Genomic DNA, 24,577 nt, shown 5'->3' with positions numbered 1-24,577 from the left:
TCATTTCTTCCCTCTTTCTCTGTCTGTCTGTCTGTCTGTCTCTCTCTCTTTCTTGCTGTCTCTTAAATGTCATTATGAACTCATGGGACTTTATATACTCAGTGTGTTTTAAACACTTGCAATTATTTTTTTAATGTAAACTGTTTTTGAAGTATATAGCATGCAGAAATAATGGGCAAATACAGACCAGTGGATTTTCAAGTGAAATCAAATCCATTTCAGGTACCCATTTCAGGAAATGGAACACTGCCAGCATGCCAGAAGCACCCTAAGGGCCCCTCTGCAGTTAGTTACCACCTCATTCCCAAGGGTAACTACTCTCCTGACATCTTTTTTTAAAAAATATTTATTTATTTATGTATTTTTAGAGACAGGGGCAGGGAGGGAAAAAGAGAGGGAGAGAAACATCAATATGTGGTTGCCTCTTGCGCGCCCCTCACTGTGAACATGGCCTGCAACCCAAGCACATGCCCTGACTGGGAATCGAACCAGCGACCCTGTGGTTCGAGGGTTGGTGCTAAGTCCACTGAGCCACACCAGCCAGGGCCATTTGCATAATCTCTTTTATGAAATGTCCTCTTCAGTTAGCTTACATGGCTTTTTCTCATTGATCTGTAGGAATTCCCTACATACTCTGATATGCATTTTCTGTCCTATGTTTGTATTGCAGGTATCTTCTGTTGCTCTTTGTCTCGCCTTTTGGTTCTCTGAACATAGTGGCTTTTGAGAAACAGAAGTGCTTCAGTTTAGTGAAGTTCAGTTTATCAGTTCTTTTCTTTATGTTTAGTATTTTTTGTGTCCTATTTAACGAATATTTATCTACCTCTGTTTTCTCTTAAAAGCTTCTTTGTTTTATTATTCACACTTAGATATATAATCCATCTAAATCCACATTTAAATGTCCCATCCATCAGGAATTGATTTTTTTGTGTGTATCACGGAAGAGAGGAGTCGAAATTACTTTTTGTTTCAATATTGATGTGCGCGTGGCCCTGCACCCTGTACTGAAGAGAGTGCTCTTTCTCTCCATTCTTCAGTGTCCCCTTGTCGTAAAGGGCCATACGTTTATGTGCTCTCTGTTCCACTGCTCTGTTTGTTTGTTGTGCCAATATAATTCTGCCTTAACTATAAGTTTATAATAAATGGTCATAAGTGATAAGGCAAGTCCTACAGGTTTGCTATTCTCGTTCAAGACTTCCTTGACTACTCTTGCTCCATATAAAATTTTTAGTTGGCTTGTTAGCACACTCCCCTCCCCCCAATAATTTTCTGGTACTTTGATTGGGATTGTATTGAAGCTATAGATTAATACAATGATAAATGAGAGCAACATTGAGGCTTCCGACTTGTGAGCATGATCTATTTCTCCATTTCTTTAGATCTTTTTTAATCTCTCTCAGTCTTTTATAGTTTGTAGTGTAGAGGTTTTGTGTATCTTTAGTAAGTTTTCTATTTAGACAATGGATTTTTTTTAATGTCTTCAGTCAATAAAATTTTTCATCCTCTAAAATTTTTCATCCCTTATGTGATCCTTGATACATACAAGTACATACAAGTATAGTGGCTCTCTGCATATCACCTCTACACCCTGTGACCTAAGGCACTTACTGATTCTCAACGTTTGTCTATGGATCTTTTGGCTTTTTCCGTATACCTAATTGTGTCATCTGCAAATAATAGTTTTTTTTTCCTTTTAAATCTTTATGGTCTTGCCCCCACTGGTGCAGCTCAGTGTTTTGAATGCTGACCTGTGAAATGAAAGGTTGCCATTTCGATTCCTGGTCAGGGCACCTGCCTGGGTTTCAGGCCGGGTCCCCAGTTGAGAGCGTGCAAGGGGCAACCAGTCGGTGTTTATCTCTCTCTCTCTTCCTCCCTTCCCCTCTCTCTAAAAATAAATAAATAAAATCTTTAAAAAAATTGTTAATGCTCTGTATTTTTTTTCTTACTGCTCTAAGACCTCCAGTAAAATGCTGAATAGAAGTGGTGAGAGTGGGTATCCTTGTCTTATTCCTGATTTTAGAAAGGTTTCAATAACTCACCATTAAGGAAGATGTTTGCTGAAGGCTTTTAATGGGTATTTTTAAACAGATTAAAGAAATTGCCTTCTATTCCTAGCTTGCTACAACTTTTTAAATCACAAGTCAGTATTAGATTTTATCAAATGCCCTTTTCTGCATCTATCATAACCATCATATGATTTTTTTCTGTTAACATAGTGATTAAATTATTTCCAAATGTCAAACTGCACTTGCACTCCTGAAATAAATTCCGCTCGGTCGTGATGTTGGATGACTTTCATAAACCCCTGGATTTTGTTGGTTGAAGTGTCCTCACACATGTGTTCCAGAGAGACTGTCATGTTTCCTTCCATGTGTTACTCTTCTTGGAGTTTATTATCAATATTTTGGAGGCCTCATAAAATTATTGGAAACTGTTGTCTCATTTTCTGTTCTTTGGAATAGTTTTTGCAAGATTGGTATTTCTTCAATCTTTGGAAGATTTCTTCAAATGTTTGGAAGTGTTCATCTGGGCCTGGAGATTTTTCTAAGGATTTAACAGTGGAGTCACATTCTTTCATACGGGGTCATTCAGATTACACTTCTTTTGCCAATTCTGGTAAATTTTTATTTTAAGGAATTTGTTCATTTGATTTAAATTGTAAAGCTACTGGTAAAAGGTTGTGTATTCTGTCCTCTCATTATTTCTTAAATATCTTAGGATCTATTCTGATGACCTCTCCCTATTCATATTGGTGTTTGGATGTCCTCTATTTTTTTTCTTGATCAGTTTGCTAGGGATTTATCAGTTTTATTAATTTTTTATTTCTTTTTTTTAGCATTTAAATAGTTTATTAGACACATATAATTATATTCAATGAAGTTATAAGAGAGCTACAAAATGGAAAATTAAGAACTCACATGGATAAAACCTCAAACATATCCCAGAATAAAATTCAGACTTTTTCACTTAACATCTATACCTTTATCTTTTTTTTTTAATGCAGAAGGGTCTGTTAAACACTTATGTAATAAAGTTCAATGTGCTAAATGTGGAGAATTTTATAGTACACAGCATGGCCTACAGTTACATGCCCCCTTTCCTCCACAATACTTACATTGCCTCACTATTATAATAATCATTAAGCTAGTAATACAAAGAAGAATACTTCTTCAGATTTCCTGTATGCAAAGACTGCCTTCCAGCAGCAAGCAAAAAAGTGACTCTTGAAATACTGGGTGGAATTTCTATACCCAACACGGGACCCATGCGCTGGCAGATTCTCAACTGATGATCAGGAGCCACATGCTTATTGGACAAGAGCATCCTCGTAGCTCCTGTTGTGCAGTCTAAGCTCTTCCGTAGCAACCAACTGCATGAGGAAGGAGCACAGGCATGGGGCTGCAGGCTGGGAGGGGGAGTGCTGGGAGAGGCAGGAGCTGTGAAAGAAGGGTAGGTCACGCCCACACCTGACCCGGATGGTGTCCCTATTAACTTTTAAAAACAAACTTTAGCTTTGTTGATTTTCTCTATTGTAAGTTAGTTTTCTGTTTCCTTGATGTATATTTATATCTGTATGCCTTTGTCATCTCTTTGGGTTTGATTTGCTATTCATTTAGCTTCTTGAAAAGGAAACTTAGATGATTGATTTTTAACTTTTTTTCTTTCTTAACATATGCAGTGAGGCCTGTACATTTCCTCTAAATGCTGCTTTAGCTGTTTCCCACAAGTTTTGATTTGTCATTTTAATTCTCATTACATTCAAAATATTTTAAAATTTCCATTATGATTTCATCTTTGACCCTAGGTTATTTAGAAGTGCATTAATTTCTGAAATGCTCATATTTTTTGTTATTGATTTGTAGTTTTAATTTCGCTAGAGTCAGAGAATGTATTTAAATCACTTGAAACTATTGAAATTTATTGAGGCTTGCATGTATAGCCAGTTTCGGTAAATATTTTATGTACACTTAAAAGAATGTTTATTTTGCTGCTGTTGGGTAAAGTGTTCTGTTTAGTTGCTTAAATTAAGCTTGTTAATTGTGTTGTTCAGCTCCTTTATATCCCTATTGATTTTTGTCTGCTTTTATAACTAATATGAAAGATTTGTTAAAACATTCAAGCCTCCCACATGGTTGTTGATTTTTGTATTTTTCATTTTAATTCTGCCTATTTTGCTATTTTGAAGTTATTTTATTGGATACACACAGATTTTACTTATTTAATTTTTCTTTTTAATTCTTTTTGGTCAAAGGGGAATTTTTATTGCTTTTATGTACAGAAAGCTCAATAGTGTACACTTAGCCAGTGCCTTAGCCTTGGCCTTCTCCAGCTCGGCAATGTGAGCCGCCGACTTTGGACCCAGGACGCTGCCTCCCCGGTGGTGGTGGAGCTCATCATACCTGTCGTTGTGATTGGTCCAGATATCTTCCAGCAGCTTAGCCAGAGCTCCTTCTCTTCTGAGGTAACCCATGTGAAGGCGTGGTGGTGCAGGTCTCCCTGTGGACTGGATGCCCAGGCCTGGCCTTCAGCTGGGTGATGCAGTTGGAAACTCCCATCTTCCCACATAGGGCGGTCAGGAAGACAACCAGCTCAATGGGATCCACACTGTGTGCAGTCACTACGGCCAGGCCATCCTGTTCTCCGCCAGGGTGGTGACAGTGTTAGCCTCCGCTCGAAGGACAGGTGGCCTCTAGGTGGGATCTTCTCCTTTGCTGACAGCTTTTGTCTCTCACCAGGCCAGCAATCTCTGCTTCTTCTCTTGCTTTGTCTCTGATTGGTCCTTGTGGGCCAGCCTGAGCAGCTACATAGCTGTTGGGTGGTCCAAGGCCTGGGTGAACTGGTTACTGGCAGGTGGCACTTTCAGACTCTTACAGAGAACAGTTGTTTGCCTCTGCAGCCAAATGTAGTGGGGCCATTTGACAAAGCAGGTGAGGTCCCTTTTGAGCTGGATGTCCTGTCCAATGCTATAATTTTTGGGCCTTTTCTCAAACAGGGGATTTACCACCTCCTTGGCCTGCTGCTTCTTCATGACGGTGGGGCCAGCACCACCTTTTTCCCCGGACCTTCATTCCCTTTGTTTTCCTGGGCAGCCAGGGGAGGGGAAAGGAAGGGAGTTGTGTCTGGATACATACAGATTTTAAATTGTTGTATCTTCTTGGTGAATGAAGAGCAACATATTTATATGTGCATATTTCCTTCTCTTACATAAAATATAGCATAGTCTATAAACCTATACTTTGCTTACTTTATTTTGTTTTTTAAAGATTTTATTATTTCAGAGAGAGGAGAAGGGAGGGAGAAAGAAAGGAAGAGAAACATTGACCTGCCACAGAAACATCAGTCGGTTGCCTCTTGCATGCCCCCAACTGGGGACCTGGCTCGTAACCCAGGCATGTGCTCTGACAGGGAATCAAACCAGCAACCTTCCGGTTCGTAGACCAGAGCTCAATTCACTGAGCCGCACCAGCCAAGGCTACTTATTCTAATTTGTTCCTAAAATGACTACTGATAAATGAAAGGCCTTTCATCAGAAAAAAATATTTCCATCAGTTTCAATGAAAAATTTTGATGCAGCCCATCCAACCCAATACCCAATTAAATACATCCTATACCAATACCAATTAATCAAATTTATATTTTTAAAAACCCTAATAACTTGAATATAATACTTTACATATACAACTTATTGTAATGAGGGTTTATTGCCTTGTTGAGGAAGGAAATGAAGACTTAACAGGGGTGGTGAATAATGGGTGTGAAGGAGTCATAGAGAAGGTACATATTTTTTCTATATCATTTTTTCACTGTTTTTCACCCTTCCAGAGATTCATGGCTATCTTGCACTCAAACTAACTTTAAAAATAAAGTTATAGCATGGAAAAACACCTTGAAGGCAACATAAGTACTAAACCTGAAGGCACGTTGAAACACTTGGAAATAGCTTGTACACTGAACAGACTGCAGAACCAGAGAAGATGCTACCTCTTCAGCCCTCCCAGTTGGCATGCATATGCAAAACAAAGTGTTTGGGGTTTATCCAATCATGGCAAGCAATGCAAATTTGTTCCCTAGGCTATCATTGGGCTAGACACTGTTATATTACATAAATTGGTGAGTGCGTTTATTCCCTGAAAGTGTGATGTCAGAATATCATTCGTTATGGCATGTTTATTTGGTGTATTCAGGGAAGAAAAAGTTATTATACTATCATTAAATAGGAGTGTTCGAAAAGTGATACAGGTGTTTAAGAGTCATCATGACCAAAAGTCTAGTGAACAGTAATTGAGCAGATAAGTCTGGAGAGAGAACTTTACCTTTCCCTTTCCATGTAAATACAGAGTTTTAAGCAGTGGAGTGGCCTGGTCAGACCACACTGTTAAGAATTCCCTCTGGCAGCTGGTATTGAGAGGATGCAGCCAGAGGGACAAGTCTTGGAAGAAAAAGGTCAGGGAACTAATGAATGCATCTAAGTAAGAGACAATGGGGCCAGCGGGGCAGAACGAGGTCCCAGATGAGGCCCAAATGCATGAGAGGATTCTAAGAATGGTAAAGGCCATTTTTCAAATCTCTGGGGATACTGTTGACATAATTTCATTTGTGGGGGGAGAAAAAGTAAAGCTGAATCCTTATTTCACTTCATACACAAAAATAAATGCTAGATGAATCAAAGATTCAAGCATAAGAAATGAAACAAATGAGATATAAAAAACATTGAGTGAATTGAAAAAATTATCTCTGAGAGGCATGACACAAAACTCAAGAGTCATAAAGAAAAAATGATTTGACTCCATAAAAAATGGAGACGTGGGAAAAATATCAAGTCAAGTCAAACAGCCGAGAAACATCTGATAACACACAATTTTGTTTGGATTCAAAAAACTCTTACAAATGAATAAAAACAATAAATACCTCATAAAATAGGTAACATATGAATAGGCAGTAAATGAACTTAAAATAAGCGGCTTGACCTCACTCATAATTAAAAAATAGTTTTGGAACAAAGTAATGAGATACTCTTGTAGAACAAGAATGAAAAAGTTGCACACAGTCAGCTAAGCAATGCTGGGGGAAAGGGGCCTTCTCCTCGTCTGTTGTTGGAGTATGCATGAGCACAGTTTCTTTGGGTGGCAATCTGGACATATCAGTTTTATCCCCCAAATTTTCTAATGAGAAATTTCAAACATACAGAAAACTTGGAAAAAAGTGTGCAGTGAACAACCATATATCTCAGATTTCATAGTTGTCAATATTTCATTTTATGTTATCACTTATATAATTTATGTTTATATTTTTGCATATTTGTATTCTATATTACATAAAATACATACATATATATCTACCCATATATATTCACCTATCTAGCCAGCCAGCCACCTTAAATTTTGATGCATTTCAAAGTAAACTGCAGACATCGGTACCCTGCATCTCTTAACGTTTCAGCATACCTGTCAACTAGAGTTTAAGATTTACATAGGTTTTCTTTAAGGTAAAATTTGCATACAGTAAAACACACAAATTATAAGTGGACCCCTCAAAATTCTTGGACAAATGTGTAAAACATTGTAATCCAAACTCCTATAGGATATAAGACATTTCCATCACCCCAGAAAGTTCCTTCCTGTCCCATCCCATTTAATCACCCGCCCCCAGGAACTAATCTATATTTTACACAGATTAGTGCCATTGGTTCCAGAACAGCATACATGTGGAATTGTACAGTAGATACTCTTCTGTGTCAGTGAAGCTGCTTTCACAGTGATGTGTGTGACACACATACTATTGTGTGTGTCAGGTGCCCGTGCCTCTTCACTCCTGAGCAGCATCCCACTGCAGAAATCACCACGGCTGGTTCATCCCTTCCCTGGGCAATGGCCGTCGGGGTTGTTTCCAGGTTGGGGCTGTTACAGATGAAGCTGCTATAAACTTTCTTGTGCAGGTATTTTGAGGACATGTTTTCTCTTAATCACTTGGGGGAACATAGTCTGAATGCATGCAGACCCTCACCTTGGGGCTCACTGTCTGCTTTAACTTTGGTACAAAGACATGAGGATGAGCATGTGTTAAGTGACAGGTACCGAAGTGTGCAGTGGGAGGTGAAGAAGGTGGGCAGTGTGTCTGGGGGGAGAACCAGGGAAGGCCTCCTGGGGAAAGGACCCTGGGGCGACACAGCCCTGGGTCCGACACACCTGCATTCCAGTCCTGTTCCCATGAAAAGAAAAGCCCTTGGGAGTCTGGCTTTCCTCACCTGTCAACGGGGACGGTGACACTACAGAAGTTGGCGGAATAGTGTGTGGAAAGGTCCAGCCAGGCCTCGACAGGTGCCTGTTTTGCTTAATGTTCCTCTTTTATTCGCAGGCCTGGCTCCTCTGGTGGCCTTCAACGTGGACGTGGCCTGGCCCTGGGTGACTCCCGAGGGCGGTGGGCCTCACGTGCTGCGCTCCCTGCTGCACCGAGACCCCAGCAGCAAGCAGACCTGGTGAGTGGGGCCCGGCAGACAGGCAGCCTGAGGACTGGCGGGGGGGCCACCAGGGAGCCTGAGGGGCCCCCCAGAAGCCTGGACACCCCACACCCCATCTGGGGAGGACACCCTTGAACTCTCCCAAGGGCATGCAGGGGAGAGAGGGAGGCTCAGAGAGGCTGTGAACCCCAGGCCAGTCCACCCGGGCCCCTCTCCTCAACTGGCCTCTTTCCTCATGGCTGAGGCAGGGGTGGGGCGACTTCGAAACTGTTTACAAATAAAGTTTATTAAGGCTCTTTTGTCTCTTATACATGCTCAATGTAGAAATTGGGGACAGTGACAAAAAACATTTTTTAAAAATGGAAACTATGAGGCAGGAGGGAGTGGTGGCTGGTGGGTCCGGTGGCCGCGGTTCCTCGACAGCTGCGCTCTGTCTCTGCGGCCAGATGCTCACTCCCTGGCCTGGCTCCTCAGCTGTACAGAGGGGCGTGGCTTACCTGCCTCACGGGCTGATGCAGACACTGCTTGAGTTCATGCACACAAAGGGCTTAATGTCATTTCTGGCCAAAACGAAGCTCTACTATGTTATCTTATATTTTTAAAATATCGTTTGTACCCACCCATTGGATAAGCAAAAAACTTTACATCTGACAGCATTCTGTTGGTAAGGATGTGGTGAAACTTTCAAGAACGTAAATTGGTGTAACCACCTTGGAGAACAATTTTGCCATATGTGGTAAAACTGAAGATGCACGCGACCTTGGACTCAGTGATTCCACTACCAGATACCAGCCCTAGAGAGATTCTCAGGTGAAGGCATTTCGGGTAGCCCTGCGTGGAATTGTGAAAGACTGGAAATGCTCATCATTCTGAAAACAGAAGGAATAAGCTGTGAGTCACACACTGCAACCCTAGCGGCAGGTAAAATGAATGAAAAGAGTGCAGTGGTTATTAAGGTAGATCAATCGTGAAGCACTGCAAGGAGAAAAAGGCAAGTCGTAGAATTACGTATACCCTGGTTGTTCACTCAGCAAGTGTTTGTTCGGAGCACCTCCCGTGAGCCAGGTCCTGAGGACACTGAGCAAAGCAGACAGAACTCCGAAAGCTCAGGGCGGGCAGACAATAAGCAAGTCAAACTTGCCTTAGCATCAGATGCTGGCAGTGGTGGTATGCTGGTGGGGAAGCACGTCTTTAGTGTGCTTTCCCCACTGTTATCACCAAAATGACCTTAAGGACTGCTTCTGTCTTAAAGCCAGGGTCCAGTCAAGGATCACTGTTGTGTCTCTTAGTCTCTAAGCTAGAGCAATCCTTCCTCTCTGCTTTTGTTCATGACAATCACAAGGCTTTTCCTGGGCCTGCTCTGCAACCCAGCTGTGCTCAGGCACTGCTTCCCTCCCCACCCCCACCCCTGCTGCTTTGCTTTTGGACAATGGTCAAGGAATGCCTTCATATCCAGCACACCTGAGCCAGAGCCCAGGGTCCAGCAGGCCTTGGGGCAGAGGCAGGTGAGATGCTCAGAGTTGCTGGCTGGGTGGAGCTACACATCTCCCTGAGCTGAGCAGAGCAGGAACTCTGTCTGGTGGCCAATGGGCGGGCACTGGCAGCCCTGCGACTTGGGCCAGGACACTGCCAGCCAGTAAGCTTGGACCTCTTCCTGGGCTGTGGCTTCTCCATTTTTATAGTGAAGAGGCTGGTGACCATCAAATTTAAGTGGTGAGGGCAGGGTCAATTCTTTCTTTCTTTCTTCTTTCTTTCACTTATTCATTCACTCAGCAAGTATTTACAGAGCATCTACTCAGTGCCGAGCGAGATTTGGGGGACAAGACAGTGAAAGAGATGCAGTCCCTGCCCTCATGTAGCTCCCAGGCTCGTGAGAAAAGCAGACGGATCAGGAGATGACAAGAAGAGTGATGACTGCTCTGGTGGGATGTCCAGGGCTCTGTGGAGATGTAGAGGCAGGTGTGTCCTTCAGGCAGAGGATGTGCAGAGGCCCTGGGACGTGGGGGAGGCGTAGGAACTGGTGAGAGAAGGCACAGAAGCAGGTAGTCCAGCTGGGCCTGGAAGCTGGCCTGAGCAAGATCCAGGAACTGAGACAAGGTCGGTGGCCGAAGCTGGGCGTGGGGAAAAATGAGGAGGGGGAGGTGAGCAGTGCCTGTCGGCAAGGGTTTGGGGAGAGCCGGGAAGCTTTGACGCAGGGGTGGGGACAGCAGGTGATGAGAGGGTTGTTGGGAGGTTTTTGGCTGCAGGAATTTGAATCAAAGGCTGGTGTTGGCAGTTTGTCTTCGTTTGGTGAAACTGTGCTGGCATGTGCCACACAGAACCATGCACACACTGTGAGCGACTCAGTGAGTGCTTGCAAAGTGGGCCCTGGGCAGGCGACGTCCAGACTCGGAGTGGGACATCACCAGCCACACCAGCCACAGGCCTGCGCAGAGCCAGCCACCACCACAGCCACCATCTCCATGCAGTGGCTTTGCCTGTTCGTGAACTGGTTATAAATGAGGTGCACAGCAGGCTTCTCTCCCTCACATACATCTGTGACGTTCACCCAATGGTCTTGCCTGAGGTGATAGTGCTCATTCTCTTTGCTACAGTTTTCTGGTGTGAGGAGTGCCATGAGGGCGTTTGGGCTGTTTCCTTGGGCTTTTGTGCAGAGTAGGGTGTGGGCCAAGTGCCCTTCCCACTGTCAGGCACGTATGTGCCCAGCAGTGGGGCTGCTGGGCCAGGGCTTGTGCTGGCTCAGCGCTCCGTTTTCCCAGCTTCTCAGTGCAGGATGTTCTCATCGCCCCACATGTGTGCGAAGCCAGGCTTCAGTCTGGCGTGTCTGTGACCATCTCCTGCTCAGTCCCCCAGCACCGGGTCTGACAGACATTAAGACTCTGTCCCTCAGAAGTCCAAGCTGAAAGGCCACGATGGATGAGGGGAGTTTGAAGTCCTCGCCCCCAACAGAAGGCCCTGAGCCCACCAACGATGGGGGAAGAGCCCAGCTGGGCTCATGAGAAGCTTTCTAAACACCAGCTGACGTGGAGGAGGGCTCATGGGAGGATGTGGTGAGATGCACTTCTGGGGGTTCCTGCCACAAATGATGGGGCTGTGACCATGCACCTGCTGCATGGGGCAGGAAATGCTCTGCTAGCCACCAGGCCACAGAGAGAGGCTCAGGCTCCCCGTGTGAGGATGACATGTCCCTGTCACTCCTCACACTGTTTCTCCCTAAAATGTGACAGCCAAGGCTGGCAGCATCGTGGGTGTGGCTGGCCCAGGGGGAGTGGAATGGGCATCTGGGGACAGACAGAACACAGAGACAGGCTAGAACTGGGTGACTCGATCCGATGGGCTGTCAGCTGTTGGTGGGCTCAGTTACTGTTTAGTTCATCAGTCACTCAGTCAGTGAACCTGGAGATCAAGAGACCACCCAGCATGGCGGGGTGATGAAGAGGTGGGTGGCAGGGGCTGCTCAAACTGGGCCCCCAGCCGCAACACCTTGTGGCTGTGATATGAAGGGCACCCTTGGGTTCTGCAGGGCGCAACCTGTGTGGCTGAGCGTGGTAGTCTCTCAGGAGCTCACAGTCTGGGTGGGAACAAGAGCCAGGAGTGGGGGTGGGTTCTAGTAGTCAGGACTACTTGGATGGCTTGGAGGGGTGAAGTAGCTCCTTCTTTTGGGAAGGGCCCCTGAGGAGCTGGGGTTTGGGATGCTGGCTCAGCAGGCAAAGCAAGGGAAGGGCATTGTGGGCAGAGGAAACAGCTTGGGCCAAGGTCTGAGGAGGATGGAGAGTGAGGCTGCTCCAGGCCCGCACCCCCCACCCCCACCAAATCACAGCTGGGGCAGAGCCCGGTTCTGAGGTGCTGGGGCCAGTGAGGGAGGCAGGGTTGTTGAACAGGTGACCTGATTGTGGGGCTCAGCTGCAGAGCCTGCAGAGATGAGTCCCTCACCTGCTGCCCGGGCTACCATTTAGTCATCATTCAACAAATATTTCCTGAGCCAGGCCCTGGGAACAACATGGCAAACGGGACAGACAAGATCCTCAGGGAACTTATAGTCCAGTGCGGGGGACAGGATATAAGCAAGTAGACATGTAAGCAGGACACTGTCAGACGTGACAGGTTCTGAAGGAACTAAAACAGGGTGGCTTGAAGCAGAGGAACTGGACTGCGAAGTTGGAGAAAACTGATGAGGAGGTGACCGTTGAAGGAGGCTGAGTGGGGAGAAGGAGCCAGCCTCGGGGTTGGGGGGAAGGCCAGTGTTCCAGCAGAGGGCACAGGGGGCACAGGGCTCCACTCAAGGCTGGAAAGAGCCCGTGGGGGTGGGGGGCAGGAGCAGGAGCCAGGTGGTGTGTGGCCGGAGAGGGAAGGAGCAGGAAGGGAAGTGTCGGAGGCGTGAAGGGGCTGGATCTCAGAAGGCCCTGTGGCTGCAGCAAGGGATATGGATTCTTTGTCTAAGTGCACGGACGCTGCTGAAGCAGCGGAGTGACATGGTGCAAATTATGAGTTATTTTAAAAAGTAGTAATAACAGGATGGTATTACCATAGACCAGACCAGATAATGGTGGCCTGGATGGTGGTGGGGAAATGGAGAGTAGAAATGCCCTCTAGATATAATTTGGAGAAAGAAGCAACAGAGTTTATGGATGGATTGGGTGGAGGGGAGAGTGGAAAGGTGAAGCAAGTGTGCCCCCAGGCTGCGGGCTGCAGGCTGCAGTGGTTGGTGGAGCCATGTGTTGCTGGGGGAAGGCGGAAAGGGGCAGGCTTGGAGGTCAAGGTCACGTGTTCTGTTTGAGATGGGCAGTTGGTCATTGCTTCCTATTGCTGCTGTGACAAATTATCATACATTTAGCTTAAAATAATATAAATTTATTTTCTTCCAGTTTTGGAGGGCAGAAGTCTCCAGAATGGATCTTACTGGGCTGAAATCAGCATCGGCAGGGCTGTGTTCCATCCTGGGGCTGGGGGAGAGTCCACTTCCTCACCGTTTTCAGGTCCTAGAGGCCATCCGCATTCCTAGGCTCGTGGTCCCTGCCTCCATCTTCAAAACCAGCAGCGTGGCATCTTCAGCTCTTTCTCTGACCCTGACCCTCCTGCTTCCCGCTTACAGAGACTCTTGTGATTACAGTGGGACAGCTCAGTAATCCAGGACACCATGCAATATCACATGCATGCGGGATCTACAGAACAAAATAAATGAACAAAACAGCACAGGAGCAGGCTCATAGATGCAGAGAGCAGACGGGCGGTTGCCAGAAGGGAGGAGGTTGGGGCACTGGGTGAAAAGGGTGAAGGGATTAAGAAGTACAAATTGGTGGTTACAAAATAGTCCCAGGGATGTAAAGTTCCAGCATGGGGAATAGTCAATAATGTTGTAATAATGATGTATGGTGCCTGGTGGGTACTTGAAATATTGGGGAAACACTTTGTAAAGTATATGAGTGTCTAACCACTATGCCGTACACCTGAAACTAATGAGAAATAATATTGAAAGTAAACTGTAAGTGCATAATAAAATTTTTAAAAATCCAAGATAATCTCCTCATATCAAGATCCTTAACCTAAGTCCACAAAGTCATTTTGACCATGAAAAGTAGCATAGTCACATGTTCTGGAGATCGGGACATGACATCTCAGGGGGGCGGGGGGACTTTATTCTGCTTCTACTGCCAGGCTAGTCTGACCCCTGGTGGAGGGATGCCAGGGCCACGGGTGTGAAGGCGGCAATCTCAGCGTTTCTAGGTGGGCGGGAGCCGTGGGACTGTGGGGGGGGGGTCCCTGGGGAGAGAGTGCTGGCAAAGGAAACAGACCAGGCCCCAGCACTCCCGTTTGGAAGTCAGCCGGCTGGTGAAGGGGTCTGAGGAGGAGTCAGGAGAGGGGAGGAGGCAATCAAGAAGAAAGGGTTTCAAGGAGGAGAGGGTCACTGACTACCAGGGCTGCGGAGAGCCTGGGGAAGGCGAGGACAGGAAGGTGTCCACTGGGCCCAGCAACGTGGGGACTGCTGGTGGTGTGGGGTGGAGCAGGTCAAGCTGGCGGGGCGCACACAAGTGTAGAGACAGCACCTCTTTCCTGCCCTCCACCCTCTAGACCCTCATTACGACCTTTCAAAGTCATAGACTAATTATGTACTTCCCTTTTATAAAGTCCTCTGTGGCTTCTCTCCACCCTCAGCACAAAGACCCTGGACTTGTGTCACCATTACCAAGCTCAGCCTCGGGGCACTCCCAGCACCCCTTCCTGACAACCCTAGGATGGGCTCACTCCTGTCTCAGGCAGCCCAGCCCTCTCTGGGCAGCGTGGCTAGTGAGCTCGGGGTGGGCGGGAGCTGGGGGAGTTTACTGTTGGGCATCATAGCTCCTGAGGCTGCCTTAATTAGGCTGAGGTGCCCAACCCAGACCTCCAGTTCTGACCGACTCATAGGATAGCACCAGCATGCTCTTCTCAGGGAACAGTGTCATTGATGCCAGTTGGGACAGCCCCTCTCCACGGCAGCCACTGGGAAGCCAGCACTGCCCCCAATATAAGCGACTATGCTGTAGGTGGCTTCCGGGTTCCCCCCACTGCCACCAAAGAGCAGAATGTTTGTTTACCACCAGCATTGCCCCATCCGTATCAGGGTGGATGAGAGGGCAGAGAGGGGCTGCCCTGGACCCTTTCCTGCCTGGAGCTGTGCAAAAGTAGAGGCTGAGCAATGTTCCGCGTGGTGTGGAGTCTGCCTACCTTTCCTCGGTCTGCGCCTTCTCCCAGTTTTCCAGCCAGGGAGCCCGTGGGCCCTTGGGCCTGGAATGGGAAGACTGTGTGTGCACAGGCAGGGAGGAGAAGGGGATCAGCAACCAGCTAACTTTGCGGTCTACCCTCCCACCCAGGCTCCTGGTCACCAGTTCCAGAGCCAACGGTACAGCAGGACCCCTGCACCGGTGTTCCCTCAGCCAGGATGCCCTCAGCCAGAAGGAGATCCTTTGCCAACCTGTGGGTAAGTCAGACCCAGCTGCAGGGAATGCTCCCAGGACCTCTTCCAGGAGTCCCACTCATCCAGCCCAGCCCACTGCAATCCCCGCCCCATATAGCCCAGTCCCTCCCCCATAGACTCCACTACCAGCCACAGCCCACCTTCTCTCCCAACGTCCAATCCCATCCCAGCCCAACCCTAACCCCCCCCCACACCTTTCCTGACCCAACCCTAACACCAAAACGACATTTAATATGTATTGAGTGCTCACCATGCTAAGTACTTCTTCATTCACTTTTACTCCTCAAAACCATAGCGTTTGACAAGAGAGGAACCTCCAGTTCAGAGAAAACCTTTGGTTGACCTTAGTCAAGGTTGCACAAATAGTACTGGTCGCACCACAGATGCAAACCCAAATTCCCCTGGTTCCCAAGCCTATTCCAACTCATCACATCTCGGTGGAATCCAGCCCTACCTTCCCAGTCTAACTGTGGCCAGCCTAATATCTAGCATGGGACATGGGACATATTAGGTGCTCTATAAATGCTGTTTGAACAAATGAATGAACCAAATTCTCTTATTAACCAAATGCTACCCATCCCACCCAATCTAGCTCAAGGCACACATTCGCTGATGACCCCTCAGCTCTGTAGGGCAGAGCCTGGTCTCTGTAAGAACACTGTGTTGAACAGCCTCTGGAGGGCACATAGTCCAGCTGGATGACAGGGTGATCTAGTGGCTCAAAAACGAGACAGTCTCTTGAGGCCCACATTGGCAAGGGAGAGGAAGGAGCTACCATGTCTGCCCCTGGAGTTGTGGGGCAGTAAGATTGCCCAGAGGCAGGCTCTTTGAGACTGGAGAGTTCATCAGTCCATAGAGCTAGTCCCTCAGCATCTTGCACAGCCCCCCTGCTCTGTGCACACCTACCACCTAGTTCTTCCCCATCCATCTGCCCCACCAGACTGGGAGCCCCCAGAGGAACAACACCAGGTCTCAGTTATTCCTAGGTCCCCATCACCACTTATCACAAGCCAGCACAGAGCAGACATCACAGGCCCTGTGATCTCTCTGACCTTGGCTCCAGGGTCCCGCCCACCTTACCTAGGCTTAACTGTTTCAGAGCATGTCCGCATCCCAAAGGGGCGGCACCGGGGAGTGACTGTGGTCCGGAACAACGACAGTGTTTTGGTGAGTGTGCATGGGACTCGGGCTGCAGGGCCTTCGGGAGGCTGGAACTGACCCCTATGGCAAACTGGTTTTCATACCAGTCCTCACTGGTGTGCTATTCTCAGGGCCAAGCCCAGCTGTCTCCCTGGTGCCAACACCAGGGCTGACCTTGGCTCTGACGGGGTACTCCATGTACTCCCAGCACACTGACCCAGGGGCTAACCTCAGCTCTGACCCTGGTACCAACTCCTACCCCTGGTGAAGGGTGAGCTAGCTGTTCTGGCATCCCCTGCCTAGTTGAGGCACTTGGTTCTGCATAGCTGTGACTAGGGGGCCTGGGCTTGGGATGACCCAGACTTTTCCTCTCCCTTTCTCTCCCTCTTCCCCAGATCTGTATTCAAATGGTGGCCCGGAAGCGCCACAGCCTCAGCTCAGAACTCACAGGCACCTGTAGCTTACTGGCGCCCGACCTCGGTCGCAAGACCCAGGTCTCTTTCAACAATGTTGGTAAGGACTGGATACTCACTGGCCTTGGACAGCTCTGAAGAGGTCTCCTTGGGTCTCCAAGAATAGGCTCCAGCCCACGGCAGAGGGACACAGAGGCCCAGGGAGGGCAAGGCAGGCCTAGGCCCCACCATGGGCTAAGTGTGGGCTTCCCTTGAGGTGAGAAGGGAGGCTATCTGACTCTGAGCTCTTTCATGTGTATTTTTTAAAGAAAATCTCCTGGATCCCAGGGCGAATATGGATGCTGGAGACTGCTACATGAACAAAAAAGGCAGCACAGAGAATGCAGCCAGGTGGCGCCGGGCTCTGGGGGCAAAGGAGGAGGAAGAGGAGGAGGAGGCAGAAGCTGGTGAGAAGAGGCAGACGTAGGTTGCTCCCAGAGGCTCCCAGAGGCTCTCAGAGCTGACACCTAGGCTGGTGACATCCATCTAGCAGTGAGAAGTGCCTAGGTCTGCGAGATGGGGAGCAGTGACTGGCTTTTGCAGTCCTCACCAGTCCCTGCTCTGCCCCCTCCATCTTACAGATGAGCAAACTGAGGCCCGAGAGTGGGAGTGATGGGAGTGACTCACACACAGTCAGAGCCTGAGCAGGTTCTGGCTCTTTCTCTGCATCTGAGACATGGGCTTCACTCTTGGGAGCTTCACTGACTTCTTACCTGAACTGAGCCCTTGGGGCTTGAATGGGGTGGGTGCCCTACAGAGCAGGACAAACCACGCTCATTGCTGTCCCAAATTCCATGCCCACTCCTGACCTGCTCCCTGTCTTGACCCAGGCACTGAAATCGCCATCATCCTGGATGGCTCAGGAAGCATTGATGCCCCAGACTTCCAGAAAGCCAAAGACTTTATCTCTAACATGATGAAGAGTGTGTATGAGAAGTGCTTCGAGGTAGGCTTCCCCAGGAGCTAGACTTACACAGTCTGTTGCTGTCTATTGCTGTGAACAAACCACCTCAATACAACGACCACTGAGCTGTTCACAGGTCTGTGGGTCAGCTCTCTGGGCTGGGCTCAGCTGGGTGGTTCTTCTGATGGTCTTGCCTGGAGTGATTTCCTGCAGCTGCAGGTATCTGGTTGCTTGACTGGGACTGGATGGCCTAAGATGGCCTCACTCGTCTGGCCACGTGTCTCCAGCAGGTCGGCCCAATGTTTTTATGGCTGCAACATTCCAAGAGGATGAGACCTAATGCACACAAGTGCTTTTCATGTGTCTGATTATATCCCATTTGCTGATATCCCAACAGCCAAAGAAAGCCACACGGTCCATAGGAAGGGGAGAGGGACTACACAAACTCATGGGTTCAGGGAGAAGAACCCTATGGTTCACTGGGGGCATTACTGTCACACTTCCCTCCACCCCACTTGCTCAGAGATTTCCCTGTGCCTTAGCATCTTCTCCTGCAATTAACGAGGATGAAGGAGTGGATTCTTCCACCCCTTCCAAGGGGAGCCACTCAAGGGCCTTGGGCATGGTGACTCTGTTAACCTCCTCCCCCCACCCTCCCTCCAGTGCAGCTTTGCCCTGGTGCAGTATGGAAGAGAGATCAAGACCGAGTTCGACCTTAAGTACAGCCAGGATGTGATGGCTTCCCTCAGCAGAGTCCAGAACATCACTCAATTGGGCAATGTCACCAGGACAGCCTCTGCCATGAAGCATGTACTGTGAGTGTGAGGGCAGTGGGAATTACCTGAGTACTACTGGGTGCTGGCTGGCACTCCTGCCCAGAGATTCGGGGGCATCATGCCCGGAGAGGTGGCTGGACAGGACTGTGAAGAGGAATTGGCTGAGAGGGGAATGTGAGGTCTTTCCATGCAGCCTTGGCTGATGAGTGACACTCTAGGACAGTCCTCCAAAAATTCTTCTGAAGACTCCTCTTGTGAGCAGCTGTGCATGCAGGGCCGGGCTCAGGGGCCAGGCTGCCTGGGTCTACATCACAACTCCAGTTTGTACTTGGAGACCTTAGGTGCCTAACCTCTCCACTCGGTCCCTCACTTTAAAAATGAGAATAGTAATAGCACTTGCCTTAGAGGATTTTGTGAGGATTAAATGGGTTAAAATACTCACAGTGCTTATAATAGTGCCTGGCACACAAGTGCTTGGTAAATATCAGCCACTGTTATTAATGTCAGTATTACTCCCACACACGTCTGTTCCTTGTTCTGTCCAGCACTTTTCTGTTGGGAGCAGGCTGCCTACCCCCAGCCCTGCTGTGCGCCACAGGGCCACCCCACCCTCACTTTCCCTTACTTAGAGACAACATCTTCACACCAACACACGGCTCCAGTGAAAAGGCATCCAAGATCATGGTGGTGATCACCGACGGGGAGATATTCGAAGACCCCTGCAACCTCACGACTGTCATCGAGTCACCAAAGATGCAAGGTGTTAGGCGCTTCGCCATTGGGGTAAGAGCCAGCAGCAGGGCCCAGGCACCTCCTGACCCTGTGCAGCCCATGGTGGGGAGGAGCTAGGGTTCCTCATGGGGGCTTCTGCAAAAGGCTTACCCAAACCCTGTTCTGTTCACAAACACTCATCAACTTCTTTTCTCCCAGGCCCCATGTCCCGGGCATCACTCCCACTGCCACCTGGGTCTTCCCGCGGAAGGCTCATTCCCAGTGTGGTTGTGGCTCACATGCCAGCAGTGGTGGGGAGAACAGTGGTCACTCTGGGAGCCCACAGGAAGGACATTGGGGCTGGGGGAAGGATGGTCCCAGAGGAGATGGTGCTGAGCTGAGTTTTGGAGGACAGACAGGGTACAGAGGAGGAGGGAAGGGTTGTGCAGGCAGTGGAAACTCATGTGCAGGGATGAGAAGGAGCCTGTTAGGTTCAGGAAATGTAAAAGACTGGAGCCCAGAGTGTGTCTTCGGGGGAGGACAGGGAGCAGGGAAAGGAGAGGGCAAGTGATAGAGGCGCTGAGGCCAGGGGTCAGCCCTGTCCCTGGGCCTGGAGAGCTCGGGGCTTAGGAAGCAGCCAGCCCTCATGGTGCTGACCCATCTATTCGGACCTCTGTGCAGGTGGGAGAGGCATTTAAGAAGCCGAAGACTGAGAAAGAACTGAGGCTGATCGCCTCGGACCCCAGTGAGTCCCATGTCTTCAAGGTGACCAACTACACGGCACTGGGGCCGCTGGTGAGCGAACTGCAGCAAAGCATCGTTCCCATGGAAGGTGAGAGCTCCAGGGGCCTCGGCCACCCTGTGGCTGCCCGCTTGGCCTTCAACAGGAGGCTCCAGTCCTTCCCTCCAGCCCCACCCTTGACCTACTTCCCTGGGGCACTCTGGGCAACTCCCGTCACCTCTTTGAGCCACAGCTGTTCCATCTCTAAAAAGGTAACAATATCCCCAGCCCTCTGCACTTCACTGAATCTCCAGGGAGCTCTGATGAACTGACCAGGTGCTGGAGAAGGAAGGGTGACTGTGAGTCCCCAGCAGCTCACAGATGAGGAAGCCAAGGCCCTGGAACGGGGAGGGAACTACCCAAGCTCTCTTCTGGGTAGCTGCAAAAGCAGGACCCACATCTCTACCCTCAGCCTGGTGCTCGTCCCATCACACCAGACCTGGTTCTGTCTGTGAGCGAGGCCAGGCTGGACCTTCCCTGGCATGGTTTCTGCATCATCTTGCCCTTAGCAGTGTCTCACTGGGCTTCTTGCCTTGCAGGTATGGTCGGAGAAGTCCACCACTACCAGCTGGCACAGGTCGGGTTCAGCGCCCAGATCCTGGACAAGGTACACGGCCAACGCAGCACCAGGCATTCTTGCCATAGAGGAAGGGCGCCAGCACTCCCAGGGACTGAGAGACCCTTGCTCCCAGTGCAGGGCTCTGCCTTCCTATGGGGATGTCTCTGAAGGAGCCATGTTAGGATAGCAGAGAACACTTCTTACTCACCCTAATTTGGACCTCTGAGGTAGACCAAAGAAAGACCATATTTATAACCATATTATGGGAGGTCTTCTTGTTCTATGTGCTCTCAGACTGAGCAGTTCTTAAAATAGAGGGTAGTAACAGGCTTTGGCCTGGGCCAGCTTGCCAAGTGGCCTACTTCTGCCCATGGGGTGGGGGGGGGCGGTGCTGTTCCCACAGGAGGGCTGAAATGCAGGCACCGTCAGGACATGGCCCTCGTGCACTGTCACTCAACCCAGGTGGGCCCTGTGTGCCAGGCCCAGGCTGGGCACCCTGCAAGAAAGGAGAAGATCTCTGTCTTCTCAATCATACTTGTTTCAATGCTTCACTCTGGGCCCTGGGATGGCTCTGGGGTTGCTGGGATTAGAGGGAGAGCTCCCCTGCCAGGAACCCAGTGTTTGCCATCCCACCTTCCTCCTGTATTGCTGGCCAGGTGGGCACGGGACCACAGAACATCCCCTTGCCCCCACAGCACAAGGTTTGCTGTGCTGGCTGGTAGATCTGAGGCCACAGTGACTGGTCTCAAGTACCTTCAGCTCAGATGGCCTCACCCGTGTCCCCTGCAGGAGCAGGTGCTGCTGGGGGCCGTAGGGGCCTTTGACTGGTCAGGGGGCGTGTTGCTCTACAACATGCACAGCCACAAGGGCCACTTCCTGAACCAGACAGTGGTGGACACCAAGGCTGGAAAGCACAGCTACCTGGGTGAGTGGGGTGCCTGGGGGAGGGCGGAGAGGCCACCTGGGGGAGGGTGGGACCTGGAGACCACCTGGGTGAGGGCGGGGTCTAGGCAGGGACAATGAGGTTTTACCCTAGGCTGCACTAGGCTTTCTAGTTGGGAATGGCCCAGATTGGTCTTATGGACTAAAAGATAGTCCCTGATTAGGGACCTGAAGGTGAAAATTAGGGCCTTCTGGGAAGGGACAGGGCTGCTCAGTTCTCGATTCATGGAGTGGCCCTGGATGGCTACCTAGGGAACATGGGGTCTCACCATTAATGATAGTGGTGGGAGACCCTTCAGCCCTCACCTCAGTCCTTATATCCTGGGTGTGCAAATGAGTGTATTTTGAGCAAAGCTGTATGTATGACAATGCATGTATATCACATCTGTGTGGTAGGGCACGTGTGTGACGAGTGGTAGTAGGTAAGTGGGAGAGCTCCTCGATGCCAATTTTTAAAAAGATGAGTGCGACAGTCTCCTATTTTGTCCTCCTGCCCAGGCCACTTCCAAGGCCTGGCTGGGAAGGTGGTGACGGGGGCGGTAGAGTGGCCTGGTGGGAGCCCCAAGCTCAGGTCACAGCCACAGCACCCCTGCCCCAGGTTACTCGGTGGCGGTGCTGCATAAGGCCTGTGGCCTCTCCTACGTGGCGGGGGCTCCACGGCACAAGCACCGGGGGGCCGTGTTTGAGCTCCAGGAGGAGGGCGGAGAGACCAACTTCATGCCAGTGCTGGACGGAGAACAGGTACCTGCTGGGGAGGGACCTTGGACCCCTCCGTTATTACAGATGGGGGATCGGAGGCCAAGGGGAGGGACAGGCTCCAGGGCACACAGTGGATTGGGGACCCAGCCCGGGCAGAGTTCGTGCCGCACGTCTGGTTGTGCCGGCGGTTCCCCACTGTGGGGGTCGGGCTGCTGTCCCGGTCTCCTGTGTTACTCTGGTGAACAGGCTGATCTGGAATGCCCCAAATTTGGGCGTCTGGGAAGAGCAGGAGCAGGGGTGTAGCCTTGCTGAGGGGGTACAGGAGGGGGCCTCCCCCACGTGCCCTGTGAGCTGAGTTCTTCCTGGGCTGTAGATGGGGTCCTATTTTGGCTCTGAGCTGTGTCCCATGGACATCGACATGGATGGAACCACGGACTTGTTGCTGGTGGCGGCTCCATTTTACCACATTCACGGACAGGAAGGCAGAGTCTACGTGTACCGTCTGAACAAGCAGGTGGGAGAGTCTCCACGCTTGCTGAGGCTGAGGCTGCTCAGCCTGGGCAGTGGTGACGGGGCGGGACTCGCCCTGGCCCTGCCTTGTGCCAAAAAGCCGCGACAGGGCAGTGCCCAGGGAGGACAGGGGCCAGGTGGACAGCGGCTCCACTGCCTCCTGTGCCCCTCTTGCTCATTTTCCCCATCTCATCATCTCGTATTGGTGGTGACGATGTCCCAGAGAGCAGCATGGTTGACAAAGCAGGTTTCGTGTATTATCTCACCTGGTAACTATGGGAGGTAGCTGACACTCGCACCTCACAGGTAAGAAGGCTGAGTGAGGCTCAGAGATGTTGAGGTGTGCTCAGGTTTACACAGTAAGTGTGTGGTCAAGACAGGACTGGAGCCCAGGCCTCCCTGTTGCCAGTCCGGTGCCCCTAACCACAGGGGCAGAGGGCACAGGCTCTGGTCCAGAGCTGCATGGCAGAAGGACCCCAGCTTCACCGCTCGCTCACTGTGTAACCTTGGGAAGGCCTCTTGCCTCTTCTGAGCCCCAGACTTCCTGCCAGAGGATCCGAATTACGAGTCCAGTGAGCATGCCTCTTGGGGTGGCCAAGGGTGGGCCCCCTGCATCCCTGTCTTGAGGGCTGAGCTGCCTGTTTGCTTTACAGGATGGTTCTTTCTCCTTGGCACACACGCTGCATGGGCATCCTGGGTTCGCCGATGCCCGATTCGGCTTTGCCATGGCAACAGTGGGGGATATCAGTCAGGATAAGCTCACAGATATGGCCATCGGGGCCCCCCTGGAGGGTTTGGGGGCAGGTGATGACATCAGCTTCGGCAGCGTGTACATTTACAATGGGCACCGGGATGGCCTCTCTACCAACTACTCCCAGGTAACCTGCAGGGCTCTCTCCTGCTTCTGTTCCGGGGTAGGGGCCACTCCCGCCCTGCCCCACCAGATGTGCTGGCCTGAGCCCCAAGTCAGCTCCAGGTCTGAGTGCCAGGCACTCCCACAGGACTGAGAGTGCCCAGTGAAGGGCAGAAGTTACTCAGGCGGTGGGAGGTCCCAGGTCGGGCAAGAGCTTGTGGTAACATCTATCTGCTCCTCCGGCCTGTAGCTCCCTTCTCTGGCATACCTGACTGCGGACCTGCCTCCGATCCTCCTTCCTCTCTTCCTGTCCCTTCCCTGGGTCCTGTCCCCCCACGTAATCCCTCCACGCCTTAACTCTCATCCCCCAGGGGTCTGTTGCCAACCTCTCTTGCGATCTTATGCCACCTCCAACTAGCTTCTCACCTAAGCTCCAGTCCCGCCTGTCCAGCTGCATCCTGAGCACCTCACCTGAATCGCTCTGAAGCATCTCTCTCTGATGCTGCCCAACAGAAAGCACCCCCTTGCCCCCAGACCTGCTGCTCCTCTGGGACCCTTCCGCCCCACCAGAAACCCAGGATAATCCCAGACACCCCACACTCAGCACAGCCTGTCAGTCCCCATGTCCATCCTAACATTCTAGCTCTCTGGATGGAGCCCCTCCCTCATCGCCAATGCCCCCCGGCCCCCCCCCCCCCGCCTCCTCCCCATCTTCCACCCTGTGTCTGACTAGACACCCTCCCACCCCTCAGGCCCACATCAAGCCTCCTTACACCCAGCTCTCCTCCCGTTCCTGCTCCCTGGCCCTAGTTTCCTTAGACCACCCTGCTCTGCCCAACC

General features: G+C 50.2%; 1 protein-coding gene across 1 annotated transcript in view; it reads left to right on the top strand.

The window, feature by feature from the left end:
* ITGAE (integrin subunit alpha E) overlaps positions 1-24,577 on the top strand; it is a 59,102-nt gene that overhangs the window by 7,621 nt on the left and 26,904 nt on the right. The window contains exons 2-15 of the mRNA XM_045824628.1: positions 8,356-8,476; positions 15,307-15,413; positions 16,510-16,577; positions 16,946-17,063; positions 17,272-17,409; positions 17,833-17,948; positions 18,570-18,721; positions 19,312-19,465; positions 20,075-20,225; positions 20,714-20,781; positions 21,523-21,658; positions 22,274-22,416; positions 22,748-22,888; positions 23,538-23,762. Of these exons, the coding sequence (XP_045680584.1) occupies positions 8,356-8,476; positions 15,307-15,413; positions 16,510-16,577; positions 16,946-17,063; positions 17,272-17,409; positions 17,833-17,948; positions 18,570-18,721; positions 19,312-19,465; positions 20,075-20,225; positions 20,714-20,781; positions 21,523-21,658; positions 22,274-22,416; positions 22,748-22,888; positions 23,538-23,762 (1,838 nt within the window). The remainder of the gene's footprint in view (positions 1-8,355; positions 8,477-15,306; positions 15,414-16,509; positions 16,578-16,945; positions 17,064-17,271; positions 17,410-17,832; positions 17,949-18,569; positions 18,722-19,311; positions 19,466-20,074; positions 20,226-20,713; positions 20,782-21,522; positions 21,659-22,273; positions 22,417-22,747; positions 22,889-23,537; positions 23,763-24,577) is intronic.

Source organism: Phyllostomus hastatus, unplaced genomic scaffold (assembly GCF_019186645.2).
Source record: "Phyllostomus hastatus isolate PE091 unplaced genomic scaffold, TTU_PhHast_1.1 phas_scaffold_55, whole genome shotgun sequence".
NCBI classification, from domain to species: Eukaryota; Metazoa; Chordata; class Mammalia; order Chiroptera; family Phyllostomidae; genus Phyllostomus; species Phyllostomus hastatus.
The sequence above is the reverse complement of the archived record's forward strand: the minus strand, read 5'-3'. Positions and strand labels throughout refer to the sequence as shown.